At 35.0% G+C, this 25,119-nt stretch overlaps 2 protein-coding genes across 5 annotated transcripts in view; both read left to right on the top strand.

The window, feature by feature from the left end:
- The first annotated feature begins 982 nt into the window (after window positions 1–982).
- Window positions 983–10,940, top strand: Gtpx (Glutathione peroxidase homolog with thioredoxin peroxidase activity). 3 transcript variants are annotated; one of them, XM_071583633.1, is made up of 7 exons: window positions 983–1,090; window positions 1,481–1,548; window positions 1,627–1,718; window positions 5,319–5,466; window positions 6,027–6,172; window positions 6,592–6,676; window positions 10,322–10,940. In XM_071583633.1, the coding sequence occupies exons 2-7, from the start codon at window positions 1,546–1,548 to the stop codon at window positions 10,352–10,354; spliced, it is 507 nt and encodes a 168-aa protein (XP_071439734.1). In that variant the 5' UTR covers window positions 983–1,090; window positions 1,481–1,545; the 3' UTR covers window positions 10,355–10,940. The 3 variants fall into 3 exon arrangements, with proteins under 3 accessions (XP_071439734.1, XP_071439735.1, XP_071439733.1); XM_071583634.1 differs by lacking the exon at window positions 983–1,090 and adding an exon at window positions 1,355–1,373; XM_071583632.1 differs by lacking the exon at window positions 983–1,090 and having other exon boundaries at window positions 1,392–1,548.
- A 7,516-nt stretch (window positions 10,941–18,456) lies between these two features.
- Tnpo (transportin 1) overlaps window positions 18,457–25,119 on the top strand; it is a 61,280-nt gene continuing 54,617 nt past the window's right edge. For both annotated transcript variants that reach the window (XM_071583630.1, XM_071583631.1), the window contains exons 1-4: window positions 18,457–18,568; window positions 18,888–18,963; window positions 19,335–19,591; window positions 20,791–20,924. In XM_071583630.1, the coding sequence (XP_071439731.1) occupies window positions 18,464–18,568; window positions 18,888–18,963; window positions 19,335–19,591; window positions 20,791–20,924 (572 nt within the window). In that variant the 5' untranslated portion in view covers window positions 18,457–18,463. The remainder of the gene's footprint in view (window positions 18,569–18,887; window positions 18,964–19,334; window positions 19,592–20,790; window positions 20,925–25,119) is intronic.

The raw sequence follows: 25,119 nt of genomic DNA, 5'->3' as shown, positions 1-25,119 counted from the left end.
TTTATCATGTATTTTAGTGCAAAGTTTATATAATTAACGAAATAAATATATGCGATAATCATTATTTTCGGCAGGTGTCAGAAATATGGGTAGCATCTTTTGAATTATTATACATATTATCTTCAAAGAAGGTGATGATATTCTCGTTAAAACCCCGCTTTCGGCTCGCATTGATATCATGACACCCCAATTTCCCCCGAATTGACGAAAATGAAATCGATAATGATTACTTAATCAGGTAAATGAGCTAAGAAATTTAATTCAACACAATACAATAGAAAAAAAAGTATTTGAGTTTTTCTCAGGTGCCCAGAATTAAATGAAAATTCTTGTATTTTTTCCATTTAGCAATTTTTACTATTGATTTTTGAATAATATATTATTTCTTAACGAGGAAGATTCCGTATAATGGATCCATCATAAATTGTTGTACTTTCAAGTAAAAATGGGCCATTGGCGACAGGGTACAACTGTAATACTACTCAATCAGACACACACATTGGGCCTCGGCCACAGTTGAGATACAAAAGAGGCGACCCTTAGAAATTTCCTTAGGAAATTTCCATTTTTGCTGAATTTTGGGCAGGATATAGATAATTTCCATGTACATTCTCAGGTCAACAGAAAGTGGATACAATGAAGCAAACGGTGTGGTTGACGTGTGTCTATATCCTAAAAATTGCTTACCAGTAACTCCAAACTTTTGAAAACTTCGTTTAAAAAGCAGATACCTATACGAATAGCAGCAAATCGAAGGATTTTTCACTATCCCGATGCATGTTGGCCATCGTTTACGGGGTTGGCAAACCGATTGTTTAGTGGAGACACAAATAATTAAATATCGCATGATAAGGAGGAAAGAAATTTAAAATGTGATAAATTTTCCCAATACAATAACTGTAATTTAACCTCATAAAAAATAAGGATTTGACTAATAATGCTGTGATTGTCCCACTTGAGATTAAAACGAACAAGTGAATTCCCGCTCCCCAAATGTCTACCGTTCGATGTCATGACTTCCGGCGAGGGATGTAACTGAAAACTGCGTTCGTCCCCGATTCCGGCGGTTGAAAGTTGAATGCTCATTTAGGTGATGATTGTAATGTAGCGTGACTTTGAGATCATAGAATATTTTCGGTCGAAGATCTAATTTTCCCTGCGAGTGTGCCATATAGTTATGTTATTTTGACAATGACGCCTTATCACAGGCCACCCGTGAACATTTGGGGCGTAACTTGGAAAGACCGAATAATATCATACTTTTGCGTCATTATATTTCCTGCCCGGCTTATGTTTCTGCTGTGATATTGTGCTTATCCAAGTTTTTATTTAAATTAAACGAAAAGAGGCTAAGAAAGCGTGCTCATATTAGAGTGCGTTATCTTTGCCACTCAGATTGGATCGATTTCGATCGTCACTTGAAGTGAATATAGGTTGCCTATTCAGCAATTACATTGAATTTTAAATATGTTAATTTTAGGAAGGCGACTTTTTGGTACCACCTTAGCAGCTCTTGGACTAATATCAGCGTCTAAAGTCGGCACAATGGTTTGTTTATTCAGAAGAATAGTGTCCATTGCCGTTATGTTTTGATGATGAAATACAATTTCAATTTTTCTCATTCAGGCTTCAAACGAAGATTGGAAAAATGCGAAAACCATATATGACTTCACGGTTAAGGACATTAAAGGCAACGAGGTCTCCTTGGAGAAATACAGGTGACAAAGCAAATGTTTTTGGAATAATGTTATGAGATATATTTCGTGGTGTCCCTATTGTCATGCCGATGTTTTGATCGATACTTCCTGCGGAATGATTTTATTAGAGGAGTAGAATTATGCACTCTGAAAATTAGGCGAATGTCAGTCCAATTATTGGGACCAGAGGGATGAACTACGACGATGATATAGGTATTAAATTTCAAAGTTTTCTTTCCGTAGCTATCATTTTCATTAGTTATGAGTTATCAGGCGTCCCTAATCTAGACGATCTCTGGGAAAACCCTTTTACCAATTATATTTTATTGCGTTGCTCAACTCGCGAGTGGTTTGGGTTGAAATATTTTAGGGCGTTTTTTGATGTCACTGTAGTAACCTCTGTGGTAATGCTAGGGCGTAGTACAGTGAGAGATCTACCCTCGCCTATCAAACTAACCTTCCGTTTGATCACTGTGGTTTTGGTTGTCATATGTAAGTCCATATAGATCGTTGGAAGCCCGATTAAAATATTATTCTTCAGCCCAGCTCTTTATAAACAATGAAGCTTACTAATATGGAATCATACAATCACGTGAAAGCTCATATTACCTTAATGAAATAGGTGTTTTACCTGTGGTAAAATACAAAACCAGAGCCATTCATGCAAACATTGAGTTGCTACCATCAAGTAAACGAGCCTCCTAGTTTTTAGGCGTTCTCTGCAATGTTTTAGTCCTGTTTGGAGAATAATTCAAATTTAGTATACTATCCTTAAGATTATATTAAGCTGAGGACATGGTGTGCATTCAAGTCAGTGCCAGTATGAAACTATAATTTCCCAATTTCAAAAATTAATTTTCATTGATTACCTTTGTCTCTTAAATGATGTGGTATATCTTGGCTAATTCTTCTGCAAATGCAAACCCTACTTGTGCAATGGTGGAATCAATATTTTCTCAGAGGTAAATGACATACTTAGGGGAGGTATTTACTTTTTGCACAACACTTTTAATTACATAACTTACATTACACTACTTTCTTGAGGCTACAGCATTCTGGTGGAGACGAGAAGAGAAGGAGAGGTCAATTTCGGTTTCTGCTCAGATGGTTACATGATATTGGAAATTAAATGAAATTTGTTTTTATGTTGTAAAATATCAAAATGCTCGATAGAATGAACTCAATGACATGATGTTTTTTAAAAGTATACTATTATTTGTTGGTGTAACTTTATACACTAATTAATATATCACTAACATTTATTTTTCATAGTATTTTTTCTAATATTTTAGATAAAACAAAAAAATGACATAAAGAATCACATTCAGTAGACTAAAAATTATCTACCCCAAATTCAAATAACTAGTTTTTATCTGCCAAATATGTGTACTCCACAGCATCTCAATAGTCAACCTTCTTGAATCTCAGAAATCTGATGATAGAGAGCAAGTGGCAATGACGTTCTTTAGAGAACGTCATTGCTATTTTTTCATGTGCCATTTCTGAGTCAGAGCTGTCAAAAATGATGAGTAAATTATATTTGTATTGCTTCTAATATGGATCATCTTGAAATTAGAATGATCCTTAAGGTCTCATTTTAAAATTGATGGTGTGATCTTTTGTATGATATGGGACACTACATAATTATATACAATTAAATTACAAAGTAAAAAAAAATTTCTAAGGTAATTTTTTATGTGATACATAAACTTGACCAGACCTTTTGCAACGAATCTTGAAATTTTCAAAATGTCATCTTGTTGGAATTTCATGAAAACATTATTATTAGGCATTTAGGGAATGATGATATGCTTTAAAATTTAATTTAAAATTTTGGTTCTAGAAGATAGTGGCAAATTTCTATTTAGGAATTGTGGCAATCTCCAATGTGGTGCATATATGAATTAAAATCATCTTTTTGAGGTAGTATTGGAGTTAAGCCTTTAAATAAGCTGGAATTTAGTAAGGTAACAATCGTTCTCTTTGATCAGGGTCCTGGTCTAGGAAAATTATATTTTCACTGTGAGATTAATGCACTTAGTGCACTTTAGTGGATAAGTCTGTATGTAACTGCCAGAGCATTTCCTATAGTCCTTTGAATTTTAATACTATCTGAAATGCAGTGTGTATTGGAAAGACTTTTGCATTTTACATGAAAATGACATTTACAGCATTGCAGTGACACAGTAAAAGATGAATGAAATATCACCAAAACCAACTAATGAAATAAAATGATGGTGTGAGTTGAGCAATTGTTTGAGGTTATTCAATGGATCTAGAGTTAACATTGGATGCAGCATCAGGAAGTGCAGTGGGCAGACTACATTTTTTAGTTAAACTGAATGAATTGAATGGTAGTTATCCATATGGAATCCTAGTACAAGCTTAGACAGTGCAACATTTCCATGGAAAGTGATTTCTATAGAAAAGGAAGAGCCAAGTCCAGGGTTAAAAGTAGTCAATCAACTGAGCCTTGTGGAAGGTATGAAATTACAATGCCCACTGTCGACCTCTTCAAAAAATTAAAATTGTTATCTGCTCTTTGTATATTTATCAATCTTTATTATTGTAGAAACAACAGTGCTGATTTTGAAATGAACATTAGTATCCACTCGTATAATGCCAGACAATGTAACTACTTACATATAAAGTGAACCAATTCATCCTTGACTTTAAATGGTCCGAAGTCTGTTTGTAAAATTGTATAATAACCTTCCAGTAATTATTAAAAAATAAGAGTGTATTCCAGTCTTTAAGAAAAAGGTGAAAGAATACCTCAGTGATTAGTGCATAGTGTCAAAGATTACTTGAGGCCAATTTTATAATATTCTCTATTTGTGTAAACTTTATGCTTGGCATGTCCTCTACACTTACCAGTATTATTATAGTAATTATTAATATGCACTGTGTCTTTTGGATGAATAAAATATTATTATTGTGGCAGGGTACCTAAATATTATTTCTCAGCATGCTCAGTAAGATTCAGCACTTAATATTAATTTCCAGAAGGGTCGCTGGACTTTGATGGTGTACATTAATTGGAAGACAGTAACAATGAGCAAATAAGAAGGGCAGGTTATGCCTATATAGTGGACATAGCGAATTCGTGAATTGAGACTTAGTGGATAATGGAAGAGGGGTTCAATTGGCACACAGAGGTTTTAAATCAACTAGTAACATGAGTGCCATAATATATTCTGTATTTGTTCAGTGGAGGAGATATTCTTACCCTCTTGTAAGACATCAAGCAGCTGTGTAACTGGATTTAACCTGTTACACAAACCAGGAATAATCTGGCAAGGACTAACCTGGCACATGGGTTATCCTCATGCTGGATTTGCTTGTAGGTATTTGTTGGTGTCATTTGTACATTGTTATTCATGCAGCTTGCTTGCATCTCAGACAAGTCCATTAATAAATTCCAGAAGCTGGTCTGTGTATTAAGGGTAATGTCCGAAGAGGGGGCAGGGTGATGAAAACACTGCACCCAAACATGATAATTAATTTGGCATTCCTCAATATTTGGTTTTAAGAATAAGTTCATCTTACTTTTTTCACTTTTTTGTAGAGTTTAATTATTTGAAAAGCAATGGATTTTAAAGTGTAATACTATTTTTACAGAGGACATGTGGCAATCATTGTCAATGTGGCATCGCAATGTGGTTTAACAGCCACAAATTACAAGGAGCTGCAGGAATTATATGAGAAGTATGGTGAAAGTAAGGGACTTCGCATTCTTGGATTCCCCTGCAATCAATTTGCTGGACAGGTATGTACTTTCGACCAACATTGGAGCTAATTTGAAATAAAGGTATATCTGATATTCCATCAAAGTGTACCGTAATGATAGATTGCTGCTGGTAAAAGTAACTATTGGTGATGAGTACTTCATAAAAATGTTGTTGATCATTTAAGAAATAGCATGAATATTTTTTGCCACACACATAAGAACATGATAGCCCAATGAATTAAGCATTCAGTCGAAGATTCAGTGTGTCTTTGTAATCAATACTTGGTCTATCCTTCATGATTTATTTAGTAATAGAAATTCAAGGGTGTCTCACTGAAAGAAATGCCTCCCATACTCTAGTTTTGTGATATTTAAATGTGTAGCGTATGAATTATTAACATATGAGCACGCTCCTTTCGCATAAAACATACATATCCTCAGATGGAAAACTGGTTATTTAATGCATGTATGTGAAGAAAAATTATAGTTATTTAATATTTGGCTTTTGGCTACTAAAAATACAAAGAGAAAATAAAATAGACAAAATTTTACAAGTCAGTTAAACCTTGCCTATAGTTTAATTGGATTTAATGTTATAGGAACCTGGTAATCCCGAAGAAATCGTGTGCTTTGTAGCAGAGCGTAATGTCACTTTTGATTTGTTTGAAAAAGTGAATGTAAATGGAGATAATGCACACCCTTTATGGAAGTTCTTAAAAGAAAAGCAAGGAGGTCTTTTATTGAAGTAAGTTTTATGTTAAGAGTTGGTTGTGAGTCGATTGTTGCTGTCAATCTTAAGAATACAATGCTCTGGCAGATAATTAATTCTTCTGGGACGTAAATGTACCCCTGCATGCCATTCATGATTCGTTTTTAAATGTTAACAATTCTAGAAAAGTCCAAGGATAAACATTAACATAATTGGAAATATTAGTTATTATATTGAAGAAATATTGTTTTTTAATTAAATTAGAAGAGATTTTCTATGCATGTATGTCTTTGGTGTCTTAAATCTTTGAAATTTTGAGCTCTTTGGCTATAATGATAATTACTGGTCTTGGACTAAGTCATGAGCATTTGACGTTATTATATTTAGGAGGCGGTTTCATTTTCATTTCAAATTGAAAATTATTGTGATTTAAACTGGTAACAATTTATTTTCAGTGCAATAAAATGGAATTTTACCAAGTTTATAATTGATAAGGAAGGCAATCCAGTGGAAAGATGTGGGCCTAATGTGGATCCTTCCGTAAGTATTTTTCTGGATTTGATTTTAAATAGACTTTAAAGCTGAATGCAATAATTTTTTAGCAGTCCTGCATATTTTATGACATCTGGTATATTGCATCATACCCCCCCTCCCATCGGAGTGATAGTAATTGAAACTACTTGTGTGTTATGCTGGCTGTTAACTGTTGTAGAAAAATCAAATTTTTACCTTCTTTTGTACATGGGCCCAAAGTTCCGCTCTAATGACTCCGCAAATTTATTTGTCATTCCACCTCATGCATTCTACCTCCTCCATATTTAATAGTAAGGAAAAAGTTGTTTTCAGAAGAAAGATTTATGTAGAATTTGAAAGGATTTCAATAGAAATACACATTCTAAGTCCCCTGTACACATTTTATCATTTTCCAAATTATGTCTGTAGCCGTGTATGATATGTTTTGTGGGAGTAAAGGGGAGAATACGATTAAGTTGAGTAGCATAATATTTTATATTTGAAATTTGTATAAAGAGTAATGATTTGCTCAGATTTGGGGGGAAAATATATCCATTTGGAGTGATCCTTTCAATAGTTTCCCACTGTGTGATAGTGGTGCTTCCCCAATTTGAAAATAAAAGACATCTGAAAACTATTTTTCATTTAAACTCTGGGGATGGGGATGGTGCAGAGGCTAACCTACTGGCTTCCCACCCAGAGGCATGTTCACATACAGACAGATAGCTTTCAGTGGTATCCTGATCCCTACCTGAGGTATATTCTGGAGGGTACTTAAGGGTATATACTGGCGGGTACATATTCGGGAGGGTAACTAAGTTAGTACGCAGTATGCCAGGTTTCTCACCACCTTTCTTCCTTTCCAGCCCATCCCTAATGGTGCAAATGGCTTTAGCTGTTAGGTGCCTCCCATTAAAACTACTTCTCATTTAAACTCAAAGAAATTTCCATGAAACAGCATAATATTTTCCCCTACAAAATGAAACATCTGAGTTATTAACATGAAACCATTATACAGAAAAAGATTGCATTTTTCATTTTCTTCAGCATATATCGTATCTCAAAGGAGAAATTTATAATATTTCTATATTGTTGCATTTAAAGTTCATTTAGCATGCTTAAATGATATCAATTTTAGACAGTTATGAACAACTTAATCTGTGGTATACATCTGTTTCTGTTGTAAAATCTATAATTCTTTAAAATCCTTGGTATCCCTTTTTTAATTGGGATTCACCCATGGTAAACTGTTAGTATCCTTATGTGTGGGTATTTAGCATTTCATCAGCTCAGTTGAATGTGGTTACTATAGACACCCTATGGTCAACTAGTGCCTGATTTGCCTGAAATGCCTAATCCATGTCTCTGGTAGGAAAGTATTTCTGAAAATGATAATGTCATATTTAAGAATTACCTGCAACGTGAGATAATTTTAAGAATATTCCTTCATTTCACCTTGAAGCAGAAAATTTTATTTAATAGACCTTAGTAATGCAATATGCCAACACCATTTATTATGTTCTGTCCTTATTTTTTTAGAAGAACAGCATTTCCACTTATCTGAGCCTTGGAGATGTCTTCAGGGTAAATGTTTTTAGTGCTTCTGGTTGAAATTGTTCCATATTAAGATTTGTGATTGCTGAAGATAATGGAATACCATTGCAGATCTATCTAATTGTTCATGGTTTTATCTCACGAAATAATGGTGCATTAAAAAAATAATTTGACTGATTTTGGTTTGATCTTTGATTATTGTTAATTTGCTTAATTATTTACTCCCATCAATTTGTTGATGTCCTTCTTTTGTTAATTCAAAGCCTTGATTAGTCCAGCAAAATGTGGCATATTTTTAAAATGGGAGAGTCTATTTCCAATGTAAGGTTGGATATCTCTATCGAGATATTTTTGCAGTTTGTATATTGGAAAACAAATAAACTCGATAGTTTGCCATAGTAGTAATGACGCAGGAAATCAAGGTAACATGTTGTTTTGTTGCTGTAGTTAAATAGAACCATATAATAATGAGTTAAAGACTGCCATTGGCAGAAGTCATTAGAGTCTGGTTAGTTGCTTGATTCTGAATGAAAAGGTTGACTCTTTATGGAGTTGTCAAGGTATTTTCTTATGTCTATAGCCTCATTTATTATTCCGGGGAAAATAATTTTTCTTGTGCCAAATATTTCTGTTTTATCTTCCCTAGTTTTGTGACTTGGACCTAAAAATCATATGTATATTCTGCAATATGTCTACCCTTTTTCTAGTTCTCTTTAGTGTCTTTTATTCATCATTTTTTTAACAAAGAGATTGTCTTAGGTACGACCACACATTGGCATGGAAGTAAGATAAACGATCCTTTTTCCAGACACATGGCAATTCACCATTATCATTCTGTACTTGCTCACGAAAAGATGCTGCCACTTTTTCAGAGGTATCTGTTCTATTACCAACCCACTCATTCACATTTCCTTAGGTATTATTCTTTCACCAGGGTCACTTCCATTGAAGACCTCTGTTTACTTCAGAACTCATCCTTCATGTTCTCAAGGTGACAAAATAGTAGCACAAGGAATGGTCCATCCTAGATGTGGCTCATGTAACATGCAGTGAAAATCACAGGTTAACATAATTTTCTGTGATATTTTTGCTTGTTCACATCGTCTTAAGTGCTCAGGTCTATTATTGAAAGTGTTTTCTCTGTTGCCTTTCCCAAATGGTGGCCGATATTGGACTTTTAAAATCTAAAATAAGTGCTTTCAAAATAAACAATGGAGGATTTTCACCAGCTCAGCTGAATAAATCGGTCTCATATGTTGATGCTGTGGATTCTGGTACCAGGAAACCACCTAATACATCCTGAGTTGATTCCCCTTTGGTCTATGAAGTGGGATGTGTCGTCTGAAACGAGTTTCTAAGTTTCAACAAGTGAGATGGAAGTAAATTGCATCTCTAAGTTCCCTTGAAGTCGAAGCTTCCGTATGCATCTCCTATTGAGCTAGCTGATTCAGAAGCTGATGTGGATGGCTCCCAAAAAGTTCCTCCTTGGAAAACTAATGGAAACAAAATGTAGTGTTTGGCTGTTACTGACAGTCAAGTTCATCATTTAACTTCTCCCATGTCCCTTGTCATGTCCTTCTGTTAGTTGGATGTGTTAATAGTGGCATAACCTTTGAGGCAAGCCACTATGCCAGCAACATAGCATTTTCCCTTCATCCCCTATGCACATAAGTCATCCATTTGTCTTTCCTTGTTTCATTCAACAGCCATTCATTCCATACACCAGTTGTTCTGCGACTAGAGGATGCCTTAATTAATGATAGCCCTTCTTAAAAAGCATACCCACTGGGATGAGTTAATCACTTAGGCCAATTAATTAAATAATTTGATCACTTTCAATTGCTTTGCCGGCACTCCATTTCCATTTGTTTGTTTTGGATTTCATAAATGCAGCATGTGGGCTTGTCTTTGCAGTTTTCAGAACAAATCAGAAAATAAAATGGAAATAGGTGAAGGGAAATGTATAACCTTGTCTTTTGCCATGATTGGGATGGTAATGAAATTGAATTCCCAAGGTTTTCCTCTGAAAAATAGTACATTTATAAGTGTGTTAATTTTAAAATTTGACCAAAAATTTATAATGTTTTATTATAATATTGCTTTTTCTTTTCTTTTTAGAAAATGGTGTCATATTTGGAGAAATATTGGTAGCTCTTTTTTCACCTCCTTCATATTGGCAGTTCCTAAATGTTAGTTAAACACATAAATGATGTCAATTTACACTTATATTCTTTGCATTAAATGAAGCCAATCCAGTTTTCAGTGCTTGGCAGCTTCTTATTTCCACAGTAAAATGAAAAAGTGTTTTACATATTTTAATGTTTAAATATACTTTCATGTTAGCTTTAATGTTATGCATACACAAAGCTGATAATTGATAAATTATATTCTTTAAAATTTCATATTTTGCACTGGGGTACATGTTAGTCTTGTATTACTTACTTTGAGAAAACAGCAGTATTGTTTAATATGTGGAATTCAGCTATTTATAAAGGATTGTGTATTGAAGTATTTAATTTTGAAAAATGATTCTTATAACTGAAATTATCATATTAAGGATGCCCATCATGATATTATTGAAAGCTTTCTAGCACATTGAGAATCACTTGTTGAAATAGAATTGTGGAGAGGACTGTAATTATAATTGTATTGTCTGTGATGTAACAGCTTGTTGAACATGTTCAAAAGTACTTTTTTATACTGTACTTAAAAACTTAATAAAATCAGTAGCATTTCAGCCATACATACTTCATTCCTATTAAATGTATAATAACTATCCATAGATTGAAAAATCAAATCTGAAGTCTTCATTTCAGAGCTTTTATGAACTATCTCTAAACAAGTGAGGAAAATCATCTACCTTCTATGTGCATTAGAACGTATTAATTTTGGAATTCTAAGGACTTGAATGAATTTAACTTTGAAATATCCAGCTTAAAAAGAAATTAACTTAAAAATAAATTAATTTCACTTCCATATTCAGCCAGTAAAACCTCGTGGCATTTTGTGTGTTACCATATTAAATTTACCTGTGAAGTTTGCAAATTGATATTTTCTCTATGTTTAAAAAGAAAGCGCTTGCTACTATCATTATTTTGTAAAAAAATGAATGCCCCTCCATGGACATGAATCGGTGAGCTGTGGACTTCTATTCACTGCCCAAAGCCTAGCATAAACTTAGCTTAAGTTGTTGTTTTCAGTTCAGATGTTGAAACGTCATCTTTCTTCATTTGTCTTCCTTTCCTGCTACTCGTTTCCATTGAATGGACCTAAGTGGGTACTCTGTAGAATGATCTGGTACTTTCCCGGCGAATAATGTTTTCCAAGATTATTCGGGTCTCCCACCGGGTCCACGTTCGTAGGTTTGCCGACGTTTCGATGGCCGAGTCGTCCATCGTCTTCAGGGCATGTCGTTACTCAGGTATTTGGCCGCCTTATATAGTTTGGTCGGGAGTTCAGGTCACATCTGATTGGTCGGACGCTTTCCGCCTCTTGTTTTCCTTGATGTTCCTCAAAATGGGTTTCCACGCATTACTGAGGGAGTATCCGCTGTCTCGGTTAATGGATTTGTTTTCGAGCCGGATCGCTATTGCTTCCTTAGTCAATCTTTCCCAAAATTTCTCTTCTCGGCAAAGGACCCCTGTGGCCTCAAGACCCCTGGAGTATACCGAATACCCTGCGAGTGCAGCCAAGTCTACGTGGGAGAGACCGGAAGGACCATTGCTACAAGGTTAAAAGAACACCGGAGACATCTCAGACTGTGCCAACCTGAGAAGTCGGCCATTGCAGAGCACAGCATCATCTCCGACCATAGCATTCGGTGGGAGGGGACAAGGGTCCTTTGCCGAGAAGAGAAATTTTGGGAAAGATTGACTAAGGAAGCAATAGCGATCCGGCTCGAAAACAAATCCATTAACCGAGACAGCGGATACTCCCTCAGTAACGCGTGGAAACCCATTTTGAGGAACATCAAGGAAAACAAGAGGCGGAAAGCGTCCGACCAATCAGATGTGACCTGAACTCCCGACCAAACTATATAAGGCGGCCAAATACCTGAGTAACGACATGCCCTGAAGACGATGGACGACTCGGCCATCGAAACGTCGGCAAACCTACGAACGTGGACCCAGTGGGAGGGTACTCTGTATCTTGGACTGCTGCAAGGTTCTCTTTTGTCATCACTCCATAAAGGGAAGTAATATGCTAGCTCAGCAATATAAGCCAGCGTAGTAATGTAACTAGGAAGAAGCAATAGAAATATACCAAGGAGATATATAATGGATAGAGATAGGAGTGGAAAAGAAGGTTTTATATGAAATGGAATAACTACTAATGTACTACTAGTAAATAGTCCTTGCACAGAAATAACAGTAAAACTTATTGATGTAGTGTGCTCTCAGATGTCTGACATGGAGAATTTAAAGATCAGAGAAAGAAGTTTGGAGGTGATGGAAATGTAGTGCTACTGAATGATGAAAGTTAAATGGAAAGATACTATCGAAGAAGGAAGTATTTAATAGAGTCAATTCAAGAGGAGCTACAGGGTGCGTAAAATAAAGTTTCAAGACTGACTTTTTTCCTGAGTAGTGGAGTGCTCAGAGACTGGTCCCACCACATGGGCAAGGTGGTGGGAGGTGTCAACTAAGCAACCAAAGAATTGGGAGTCGGCGGTGAGATGCTGGAGTGAGGACATCATGATTGTCAGTTTCAAAATACCGTTCAGAAATCTAAGCGTCCAAAATGCAGGGCCTTCAGGGGCAGCGGTGTTTGATCAAATTTTGTGTCAAACTGAGTAAGACCAGTGCGGAAACATTCGAAATGATTCAAGAGGCCTAGAAAGAAGATACCAAGTCATGTAGCACAAGAGATTCAAATATGGCTGCATAGAGGTGAAGGATGATAAACACTGGAAGACCTTCAACAAGCAGAAATGACAAAAATCTGGCCACATGCATCAATTTTTAAACAGTGACCGACGTCTCAGCATCAGAGCAATTGCAGATGAAGTGGGTTTGAATCCCCAAACTATGTTTCAGCTAGTGAGAGAAGATTTAATGATGACATAAGTGCGCAAAACTTGTCCCCAAAGTGCTCTCAGATGAACGAAAGGAGTGGCACCTGGATGTTTCGTAGGAAATGCTCAAACATTTGCACACGAAACCCAATTTTTTGGATAAAGTGGTCACTGGTGATGTGACCTGGGTCTTTGAATACGATCCAGTTTGGAAAAGGCAAAGCTTGGAGTGGTACACCTCTGCATCGCCAAAGCTGAAGAAAGCTTGCATGAGCAAGTCTCATGCGAAAAGCATTCTCATTGCTTTCTTTGAAGTGTAAGGAATGATCCACAAAGATTTTTTTGGTTGAAAAAGGTAAACTTTGTTATTCCACAATGAAATTTAATAGCTTTTGACCATGGTTTCGACGATCAACATCATCAGGTGATTAGCATCACCAGTACCTTATTCAACCAAACTCCATTAAATATCCCTGGAAACCAACATGACCCACAAAGAGTTTGTGCCTGCTGGATAAACTGTCAATGGTCTGTGGTCCGCCATTTGAGAGATTGCATCCACCCGGAGAAGAAGAATGACTGGGTGCTCCACCATGACATTGGGACCGTTCACACCTGCTTTGCCATCTCTGAAGTTTTTACCCAGTTCAATGTGGCAACGCTGCCACAGCCACCCTATAGCCCCGACATCACCCCCAGTAACTTCTTTTTTTTTCCTGGATAAAGAGAGATCTGTAAGTGGAAATCTCATTGGCAGTGGTGCGTGGATTCTCAAAGGACCCATTTTGAAGAATTTTAATCTGATGTATTAAAGTGTTCAATAAATTTTGTTCTGAGACAAGTCTTGAAACTTTATTTACACACCCTGTATGTAACTTGGGCTGAAATTAGTTAAATTTCATATATGATGAATGAAAGATATATATTATATATATATAGTCATCTTCACATGAAAACAATTTGAAATTTTATGGAAATCGAACTCATCCACATTACTATTTGGAATGATATGATATTTAGTTTCAACTTGATTTGCTGTTGATATTATATGTTATACACAGTTCATGTTCTCTATTCCCTCCCTGTGTTCCACCAGATGATTCTTGGCCCTGTCCACCTCACTCCATTTTACTTTTACCAGGTTTGCAAATTTCCTAGCTTTCCAATTCCCAATTCTATTGTTTATACAACTCTTTCTCCCAAAATTTGTTGATGCAAAATAATATTGCTGAGAGTTGTACTCCAACATCACCTTGAAAATGGCATGTATACATTAGAACTGCTGCGCACAATATTTATTACAATACTGGAAACATTATTTCCTTGCTAAGTGCCTGTTATTCATCATAGAGGGAAGTCTCTGGGAATTAATTCAGCACAATAGCTTACTGAAGAGTTGTAAATTAAGGAGTTATGGAGGGAAAGTATTACAGAGCAAGGCTAAGGATTAACTACAAGAAGTAGACAATGACATATGTGAATCCAAAGAGCTTTGAGGGAATGCAGAGATTGAAAGGCAACAGAAGAGGTTAATAAATGTTGCGTTTATTTATCTGGAGATTTGGTGCATATTAATAGGGAACTCATCAAATTTATGTCAATTTCTTCAAATATAGATTAACTCACACAATATATTTACATATGCAAGTAATTTCAACATAGAAATAGGTTTGACACATAGTCGAGTAGAAATTCATGAGGAGCTACAATATTTTTTCATGAAGAGTTAAAAAAAAGTTTTGCAGATTTTTCTTGAAAATAGGTACTCCTATTTTTTTATCTGATGCCATGGGGGAGTTATTGAATAACCATAAGCCCATGAGCAGTATTTTATCCTGAAAATGGAATGGAGCGTTGATGTTTACCAATCCATGAACTTTCAAGATTTGGAATCAACAGTTGGTATAAAGGAAGTTGGATTTTATTTGCGGAATCAGGATAATAAGCAAGTCCAATACTACATCAACAGGTTGAAAAATAATGATGAAGACTTGAACAGGTCTACTCAAGGATTAGGCCATTACCACTTGCACAATTCCTGACTATCAGATAAATAGTGGGAGTCACCAGCATATTTAAACCTTTAATCAACAAGCTAAAAATATCTTCTGTCCATGAAATGCTACTTCTCCATTTTCATTGCAGAGGTGCAAGGTGAAACGCTTGTAATACCCATTACGGTATTTTTATTACCAAGCTAAAGAGATATTTTTGAGTGTGTAAAGTTTTCTTCTAATTATGCAAATTTTACAACTTAGATTAGCTTGCTAATATAAAGGCTGATTTAGCACCAGTAGTTATTTCTAGAGGTTTATTCTTCAACAGGGAAAACAGTGCAATTCATATCCACCCAACTTTTTTGTTGGAATTTTATTTTTGAGCAAAATTTCATGAGATAGAGTTGACAGCTTCCACAAATCTTATAGAGAGGCTTGATTTCTTTTTTGAATTTTCACTTTAATAAACACCACCCTACTGTTTTTAGCCCAGTGCATTTTGGTATTTCCTCTTACAATTTTTAATACAAACATTTTATAACTTGAGTTAGAAAGCAATAGTTTCTTAGGATAGGTACATTTTATTTGCTATCGGTAGTGGATTCATCACGCACATGGACATTGTTGAATTCTTGCTTGTTAATAAAATCTTTAAGATAAAGGAAGATGATACAAATTTAAAATTTAGATTCTGGATTAATTCAAAGTAAAAAAACTTCCCCATAACATTAATAGTTTTGTGGTTCTACAAAAACTTACCCTACATGAGCACCAACTCAATCTCTATATTGATCGAACATAAATGATACGTCTGACAGTATTATCAAATTGTTTAATCAGATGAAGGTTCGTTTTATCATGACAGCCCCATGAATATTATCTTTAGACCTCTTATGTAGTACATTCTTCGCCTTTGCCAGATATTCTATAATGGTCTGTCTTAAGTGCATCTCTGGTTCAATATTAACTAGCCAGAAGGGCTCCCAAATACACATAATATACCAAGGGCTTACCTAAAAATACCAAGTTTTACCTAAAAATTGTCAAGTGGCACACAATTCTATGTACCAACAACCACACCTACCATACTAACTGCCTTGATTATACTGAGATCTATTTTTGCAGCTTTAAAAGAAAACTAAAATATAATTAACCAAAGAAAAAAGTTCGACCTGTGCTAATTATATACAAAAATAACTTGTTAGCACCGACAGCAACACACCTGAAACGGGAATCATACCAAGCTATCTCATAGATCTATATATCTGACCATGAAGCAAAAGGCTCTTGTTGCTTCACGACTTGTCACGTTTCAGAAAAATGATTTTGATCGGCCTAGTATAAGGCATTGTGGGAGTCCATGTGGTCGAGCTTTCTGCTATACACTGGCGAGTGTGAAGTTCTTTTCGAGGGATTCCTATTGGCAAGACACATCATTCCCCACTGAATATTTGGACAACCGACCTTCCTGAGGAAATTGTAGGCAGAACTAGGGTAGAAACTTGATTCCAAAACAGGAATTTGGCTGCCAGTATGCCTCATCAGGTACCTACCCTGTAAGCTTTATTCAACTACCTAGGTCCACTTAGCTTTTACAGTTATTATCTTATTCACATTGAAAAGTTCATTCTTACTCATTATTCTAATTCACTGAAAGAACTTAACTTGCGCAGTCTAATTTCAACGCCTTCACAATCGCAACATTAAAAGTTTGAGCCTTTACTAAGAGATTTAAGTCTGGATAACTTTTCTTAACTGAGAATTAATCCCTTTATTCTTAACTTTACTTCAGAGTATAAAAAGGATAGGACAGTAGTCTGCATGGCCTAATATATTTAGGTTGACATTTCCTGGAAAATTTTCACTCTAAACGTCAACAGACAAAACTCAGTCGTCAATGACTTCGATACCTAATAATTATCACCCACATTTGTGCAGCCCAAGTCCTTAATTATGCGTTACATAAACGGCGACATCCACAACGAAAGGGCATATTTTCCTTTATTGAGCAATTCATTATGTCCGTCCAGAGTTATCACTGAGCCACATTTGCTGACAACTATGGATCTTGGATTAGAAGTGACTTCATACTTATATTCCAACAACCTATATATTAAAGAGGATTATGTTTTGCGTTAGATTGAAGTATGCACAAATAGAGAACGTTACGTAAATATACAGGTCACTCCTTACAAATGAATTTCATCCCCACCAGGGACAGCAAGCCAATCTCCATGGTCATTCAAAAAATGGTTTTGAAAGGCGGCCAAATTACGCTCTGCAGAAATAAATACTATCTCCAGAGGTATGTTGTGTGTGGTAACGACCTTCCCACATGCAAAAAACCAATGGAATTCTTAAGTTACAGAAAATATTCAAAATTGATTTAAAGTATAGGAGAAGACCTAACTTCATAAATATCCTTTAGGATTGACAGAAATTCAACGCTATATTTACGTGCGGAAAAACCAAAGTAAAACATAATAATTTCCTTGCCCTTCAAGGCCTCTTCTGTGCGAACTTCCAGAAGCTTACCGCCCTGATTTCTCCAAAGAATTTTATCCCATAATAACTCCATTAACAACAATAATTATTTATGAGTTTTTCAACTGCAAAACAATTAATGAAAAGTTGTTTCCTAACTATGTTGCGTATTAGAAGATCACCTAAGTTTCCTGTTCGGTGATGTAACAGTATAATTGCGATGAGTTGAATGTGAAACGGTGTCAGCATAAGAAAATGCTGTCAGTTCGAATTCCATTTAGGTTATTTACTAGGATTTCCATTTTGTCGCGAAAATATTCTCGTTATAGCTTCTACGATACAATACACGCACTTTCAAATTGACCGTTACACCAAACAGTACATAACTCGTTGATAAAGACAAGTTAGGGCAATGATAATAAAAAGATAGTCCCCCTTATTCATACGATAATCAATCAACAATGCGAGCGTTGAGATGATTACGTATTAGCCACAATTCTACGCCAACAAATTTTCCTCAAGTCTGCCATATCGACCGATTCAACAGATATCGACATAAAACGTCAGTCAAATTAGTAACTATTTAATTTTATATTTGGATATTCTTGAATTATAATTTCAATGTTCCCCATCAAATAAAATTTGATGTTTTACCATATAATATTAAACTAACTAATCATCTTCATTTTGAGGATGAAGTTGAGAAATAAAGTATCAATGGTATCCATGCACTTCCTCCTCAAGGGAATGATAGAATAGGCAATAATGAACATGGCGTGGCAACCTCAAGAAGAAGGTCTCAGGCAAACATTGCAATTGCTTAAAGAGTCCCAGTCGCCGGATACAGCGACTCAAAGGGCAGTGCAACAAGTATCCTTTGTAGTTATTGTGAAGATATTGTAGATAATTTATTTTGAGTATTGCGTAAATATTTTGAGCACCACTGACATAACATTTTCATCTTGAATTAAGATTTTTTCGGGTAATTTTGGTTGGTAAATGTACATTAAGCTTATTAATGTTGCAAATTTCGAACTAATTTACACATATAGTTGACCGAAGCACATATTTAAAATGTATTTCTGGGTTAGAATAATCGTGTGTATGTGTGTGTGTGCACAGTGGTTACTCGTTCGGATTGCATTCGATTCACCTAATCATTCCGACATTTCCCTTAACTCCTCCCTAGAAATTGAAAGAACTGAATAAGTTTCCTGATTTCAATAATTATTTAATATTTGTGCTAACTAAGTTAACATCTGAAGGTAAGTATCTTTTTATGTAGTATTTCAGACATTGCTGTCAATCTCGGCTAACAACCATCCATTGGAATTTCTGATTTTAAATTATTAGTAAGCCACAGGATATCACTATCAGATTGAACTTGGTAGTTTCTAATATTATCATATTATGAATTGGCACAAAAATTGACCCGTATATTGATTATAATATCAATCCACCATGGACCTAGTTAGAAGATATTGGGTTTAGTGTGCCGGTATTTTCAAATGTATTGAGCGGAAAAGAGGTGTAGATATTGTTAATAACTTCTTCCTACGTAGCAAGGGCTTTGAAAAATCTGAAGTGTCTTCAGTGTGTATTGGACGTAATTTGTACCTGTAACAATTTATTTCAGATGAGCCAACTCGGTCTCTCAGTGGACTCATCCTTAAGAATAATGTGAAAGCTGATTACAACAAATTTATGCCAGAAGTCACAGAATTCATCAAAAGTGAATGCCTTGCTGCAGTTGGCGACCCTTCCGCCTTGATTCGAGCAACAGTTGGTATTTTAATTACAACGATTGCATCCAAGGGGGAATTGACAGCATGGCCCGAACTGTTACCTACCCTATGTAATCTGTTAGATTCTCAAGACTACAATGTTTGTGAGGTGAGTGAAAATTATTTACAATTTAGGCCGCGACTTGTTCACCCAATGGTGAGGGAGTCGAGGAAAACTAAGAGGTGTGTGTAATGTCATGTAATAACAGTTATTATGATGTACTTGTAAGGACATTTAGAACTTAATAGGAATCAATTTATGGAAAATAAGATAGTTCTGTTCAATGAATTAAAAATGAAATGAATTTTGTGCGTAGTATACAAGAGACTTTTGAATTATAGCCAATGCTGTTTATTAATCGGCGTTTGCCTGTGAAGATACGCAATTAAAGAATATATATTTCAAAATTGCATTCGACAATTAGATTTCACGTTTAGAATTACTAAAGTTTCATATCATTTATGCGCATCTAGTACGGCATTTAAGATGAAGAAAATCAAGGGCAAAGAAGAATTGTTACAAATATAATTGAAGTTAATGAAATTATTTATTGCACCAGTATTCTTTTACTGCATATGAAATATTTATAATTAGTAGGCCATTATTTTTTAGTTTAAATACTTAAATGTAGTCCATATAAGAGGCTGTTTTCCAAAGAATTGGCAGTGTGTTGAATTTAAATGCTGGGCGTAGTTGAATCGGACCGGAAGACTTAGCCTGAGACTTTGTTATGCAGAAATATACACGAAATTTCTGCTTAACAAATTTCGTTACACGAAATTTTTCTTCTAAGAAACTAGGAGGATGGATTTTGTTGTTGAAGCAGTGAAAAGCAACCATGTGTAGACGAAATTATTTTATTCATGCATTTCATAAATCTAGTTAGTGGGTGCAGGTCTGTGTTCAATGTCTCTCCGAAGATAATCTATGGCAAATAAATATATTAAAAAGTTGACCAAAACACTTATAGTTTAGGCTCTTCACTCGTATCCGACCACTGTAACGTGTAATATGCTGATATAGGTACAATAATTTGTTGGCATACCGTATTTAATGTTATTGCTGAAGTTGCCATGGCTAGGCAAAGCGGTGTATTGTAGCTAGTCCTGTAGTAGATACTATTTTCAGATATCTTTTGGACCACAACTGCTAGGATTCCATCTTAGTTATGTTCATTTTTTAATTCGCTTTTTATTCCATTTAAATGTAATTAGACCTTCATAAGCTTCAAATACTATGATTGTTACGAGATGTAATATCTGTAGCTGTGATGGGTTTAAGTTAAATGCATTTTCTTGTGTCAACAGGGATCATTTGGTGCTCTCCAGAAAATTTGTGAAGATTCTGCTGAAGAGCTTGAAAATGATGCATTGAATCGACCTCTCAATGTTTTAATACCCAAATTTTTGCAGTTCTTCAGGCATTCAAGTCCTAAGATAAGGTATTCAATTGCTTTAATGACTTAGACTCTAAGTTAAATAGATGTAGGTGGAGTTAGCTGGGTGTTTTAACACCAAGTAAATACTTGATAAATTATGATAATAGGTAGTTCTAAAGGTATTTTTGCAAATTTTCAAGGATTTTTTTTGCTATAATCAGACTGCTGTTTAATATGAGGACGAGACTACTCTACTCTGAAGAAACCATGACTTTACATCCAATTATCAGAATTTGAAAAATTTTAATCATTTTAAATGGCATTACTAAATATGGTAGTGGTATTGGCCATTCAGGCAAAGTGTATGTTGTGTTATTGGCTCGAAATAATGTTTTAGATTTGACAAGTATTTAAGATTTAGTTAAAAAACCTATGTTATTGGTGGTCTTATTAGAATAGGCTGTGTTAGTGTTATATTTCCTAAATGTTATTAGTTGTAGGTTTAACAATTTCCATGTTGGCATTAGTGAAAAAGTAGCTATTATATGATGTGTTACTGTGTATATATATGTATATAAGCATTGTTGTTATCTAAAGATTGAATACATTTTGTTATTTTAATTTACAATGAGAATTTTAACTTATTTTGTTTTTTCTTCAACAAAGTCGTTTAAATTGTCTAAAACATTTTTTGGATTTAAGCCTTTGTCGTTTGAACAATATGATGAAACCATGTGATGAACTTCTGGCTATAATTAATTGGTCTACTCCAGAATTGTGTTAGATTGTTAACTATCTGACCAGAATTATTTATTTTGATTCAATAGTTATCTTATTATTATTTTATCATGAGAATAACTAGTTTTATCCTCTTTAAGTGATGTAACTAAAAATGCGTTATCAGGAGAAAAATTCCAATACTATTGCAAGTCAATGCTCTGAAATGAAATTATAATATCTTGCACTGATCAAAATATGAATATGCAGGACTTTTTTCATTTCTTATCTATTTATTTTGAGATGGATTTGGCTTTTTTAGCCCTTTTTTAGTAGTTTTAGAGCACTGCACTACCAACTAGAGATAATGAATTCGATTCTGGGTGACACCTTTAGACACCCTCAAATTTACCAACGCTGTGACATTTTATGGGTATCCAATTTTGCTGGGAAACCACAGGTGGCAAAAAGAAAGGAATTTGTACCCATACAATGAATGTGGGAATTTCACATGCCATTGGGCTAGGTATCAGGTTAGCTTAACCCTCGCCTATCAAACCAAGCTTTCAGTTGATAACTGCGATAGCTGATGATTCTATTCTTAACTTGTAGACATTTTTCTATCTATCCAAAATTCAAGGCAATTTTTATATTAAATAAATAAATCAGCTTAATATTAATCATTTGCTCAAAAATGCCACCCATTGTTAATCAAAGCTACTGGTTATTGATATTAATTACACTAATTTTTCATTTTAGTGTTTGCATATTTCCGGTTAAAATAATGCATTGGTTGATAATGTTCTTAGATTTTGGATGAATTCCTTATTTCATGACTCATTGTTGACTTTGGATGGTAAAATAAAGTATTGAGTGATTTTATTCAACCTTTCATTTGACAGACAGGTACTGCATGTGAATCAAATATTCAGTGTGCTACTAAAGTAATACTTATTTAATAAATGGAAAGTGTTTTAGTTGGTAAATATGGGTAGTTCCTATAGGTATAGTGGTAAATATGGTTTTACATTTTTGTTAAACTTAGTTTATAATTGACAAGGCTTCGTATTTTTTGAGAAGTGATGATACAATTGAAACCCGTTAAGCATTACCTATGAAAATTCTTCAGTGGTGTCAAATTTAAGACCCCTTATTAAGTTAGGAGGGCATAACTCTTATGCCAATGTCACTGTCAACCGTGTAGATTGATGCATGCTGGATTAGCGTTTTAACTTAAACCTTCTTGCTAACTTGAAAGCTACCCAGTTTTGTCCACCTGGAGCATTGTTGGTAAACTATGGCGCTTATGGCTCCCAAGAAACAAAGGTAAAACATGGGTTTAGTGGGCTCCCAAGAGGGTGCTACCAGTGGCGTATGGAAAGCAAAAACACATTTTTTGTTGGTTGCTGCCTAACTTAAAAATGAGTTTCAGCATTACAATAATTGTATTTATGCTAAATATTTGAAATTGCTGAAGAGCATTGAAATTGAAGTTTATAGAAATTGAACCAATATTACACCCTATTAAGCCAAATTTTGCATGATTAGTTGAATTTCCGAGCGATGACTAGCTATAGCTTATACCTACAAGGAACCTTCATGAGCTCTCAGTGGCTAATTTTGTTCTAGTTTGGAAGGGTGATGATATCAAGTAATAAAATCAGATGTAAAGTTATGAGTAAGGAAAGGGGAAGGGTGCGAGTGATGTCATTGCATCAATGAAGTTACTGGTTAAAAAGATTATGAAATACAACTAGGCTGTATTTGTGTTTCGTGGACTTCTTGAAGTTATTCAAGAGAATAAATTGATCCTATTAAAGGAGTGTGTTGAATAAGGGCTGAGTACGATAGGGATAGACAATTTATTCCAAAACCAATGCAATTCAGACTACCCAGGTTATCTAGTATCAGCTAAGAAATCAGGCAGTGTTGATTGGGGGGAGGTATAAGACAGGGTTGTGTTGTCACCCATTCTTTACAATGCATTAATTGAGAAAATGGTGAGAGATGCCTGGGAGTGGCTGTAGGAATTAATGAAAGGAAGTGGAGAGCTGAACAAGCAGTTTCAATTTAAGGTGATGAAATTTTATTTAATTAGTCAGTCATGGGATTGTAATCATTGACAAGCCGATTACAGGACCACTCTTGATATGTTTGGGTTGAGAATTGGTAATAAAAAAAACAGGAAGGGTAGTTTAAACCTTATAAATGGAGGACATAGACTTGAGCAGGAAGAACTTGACCTATTTAAGAATGCTGGTGCAGTTAGACCAAGTTATAAGTTCATTAGTTTAAGTCAAGTGTTTAGTTAGGTAAAGAACTTATTGTGAAGATGATGGACAAGCACTTCAAGAATAAGTTTGGCCAAAAACATTAGGGAAACGTTGGTATGGAGCATAGTTTAAGTGTGACTCCAATTCTTAAAGCAAGAAAATGATAAGCATAGATTGGAGTCTTTGAAGATATGGGTATAGAATAGAATTGGTGAAAGGAATCGAAGAAAAAATGAAGTGGTTGGGGAAATAAAAGTAAGTAGCCATAAAGTAGGAAGAGTAGGCTTGGTGGGGGCAAAGAATTTTCTGAGAGAAATTCAAAGAATGCAGGACATTTTTTCACAATTGAAAGGTTAAGACTGCTTAAGAGGGAAGAGTGTTGGGTAAGTAAAGTAGAGGCAGGAAAAGATAAGGCTTGTTAATTGAGTTGAAGAATGTTATGGTAGTGTGGGGTGTTGTTGGTGTAGCTATTTAGTATCATGTAATGAGGGATTTTGAAATGTAGAAGGACTTAGTCCTCGAGTATATCAAAACTTGCCATGGTATGTGTATTCTGTTCAATATGATGGTGCCCTGGAAGCTTGATATTTATGCCTATCCTAGCAAGAAGTTAACCCATTTTCAATTAATCCCCTAATTTTACCCTTAAATTCCATGAGCTGAGGCCTTTGGCTATGGAATAGGAAAGATCCAGGAACTCCTCATTGAATGATATCCCCAAGGCAGAAATGGATTGTATATCAAATATACTATGTAGATTTGTGCTATGGGAAATTCATATGAATAATTCAATTTCATTATACTCCCATCCTGTCAAAATTTGAATAAAATTGGTGAGGGACACATTGTGATACCTTGTTGAAGTTATGTTGTATTTTAATATCATTATATATTTATAGTACTATGTAAATTAGGTACTCGAAATATTCTTATCAGGTGCCAGGGACCTAAGTTGTATATTTCCAGAAAGCCTATGGGCTGTTTTTAAGATTTATCTTAGTGGCATAAAGTTCATGATATTGTTAGTCTCATGTTTTCCATAATTGTGTATTAAATATGCATAATGGAACTTAAGTATTGCTAAGAAACAAATGATATAATATAAATTCCTCCACCCAGAATTTTTTTGTTCCAAATTTGGTTGGGTCTGGAAGTTTCAGGTACCTGAATTTTTATGGTATGTTCTTCAACTAATCTATGACCATGGTTTTTAGAGAGATAAGAGTACTTGCGTATGCTGCTACAAAAGTACTTCCTACTTGATTTTG

Source organism: Hetaerina americana, unplaced genomic scaffold (assembly GCF_022747635.1).
Source record: "Hetaerina americana unplaced genomic scaffold, ioHetAmer1.1.p SCAF_14, whole genome shotgun sequence".
Lineage (NCBI taxonomy): Eukaryota > Metazoa > Arthropoda > Insecta > Odonata > Calopterygidae > Hetaerina > Hetaerina americana.
This window is presented reverse-complemented; position numbering and strand designations above follow the sequence as displayed.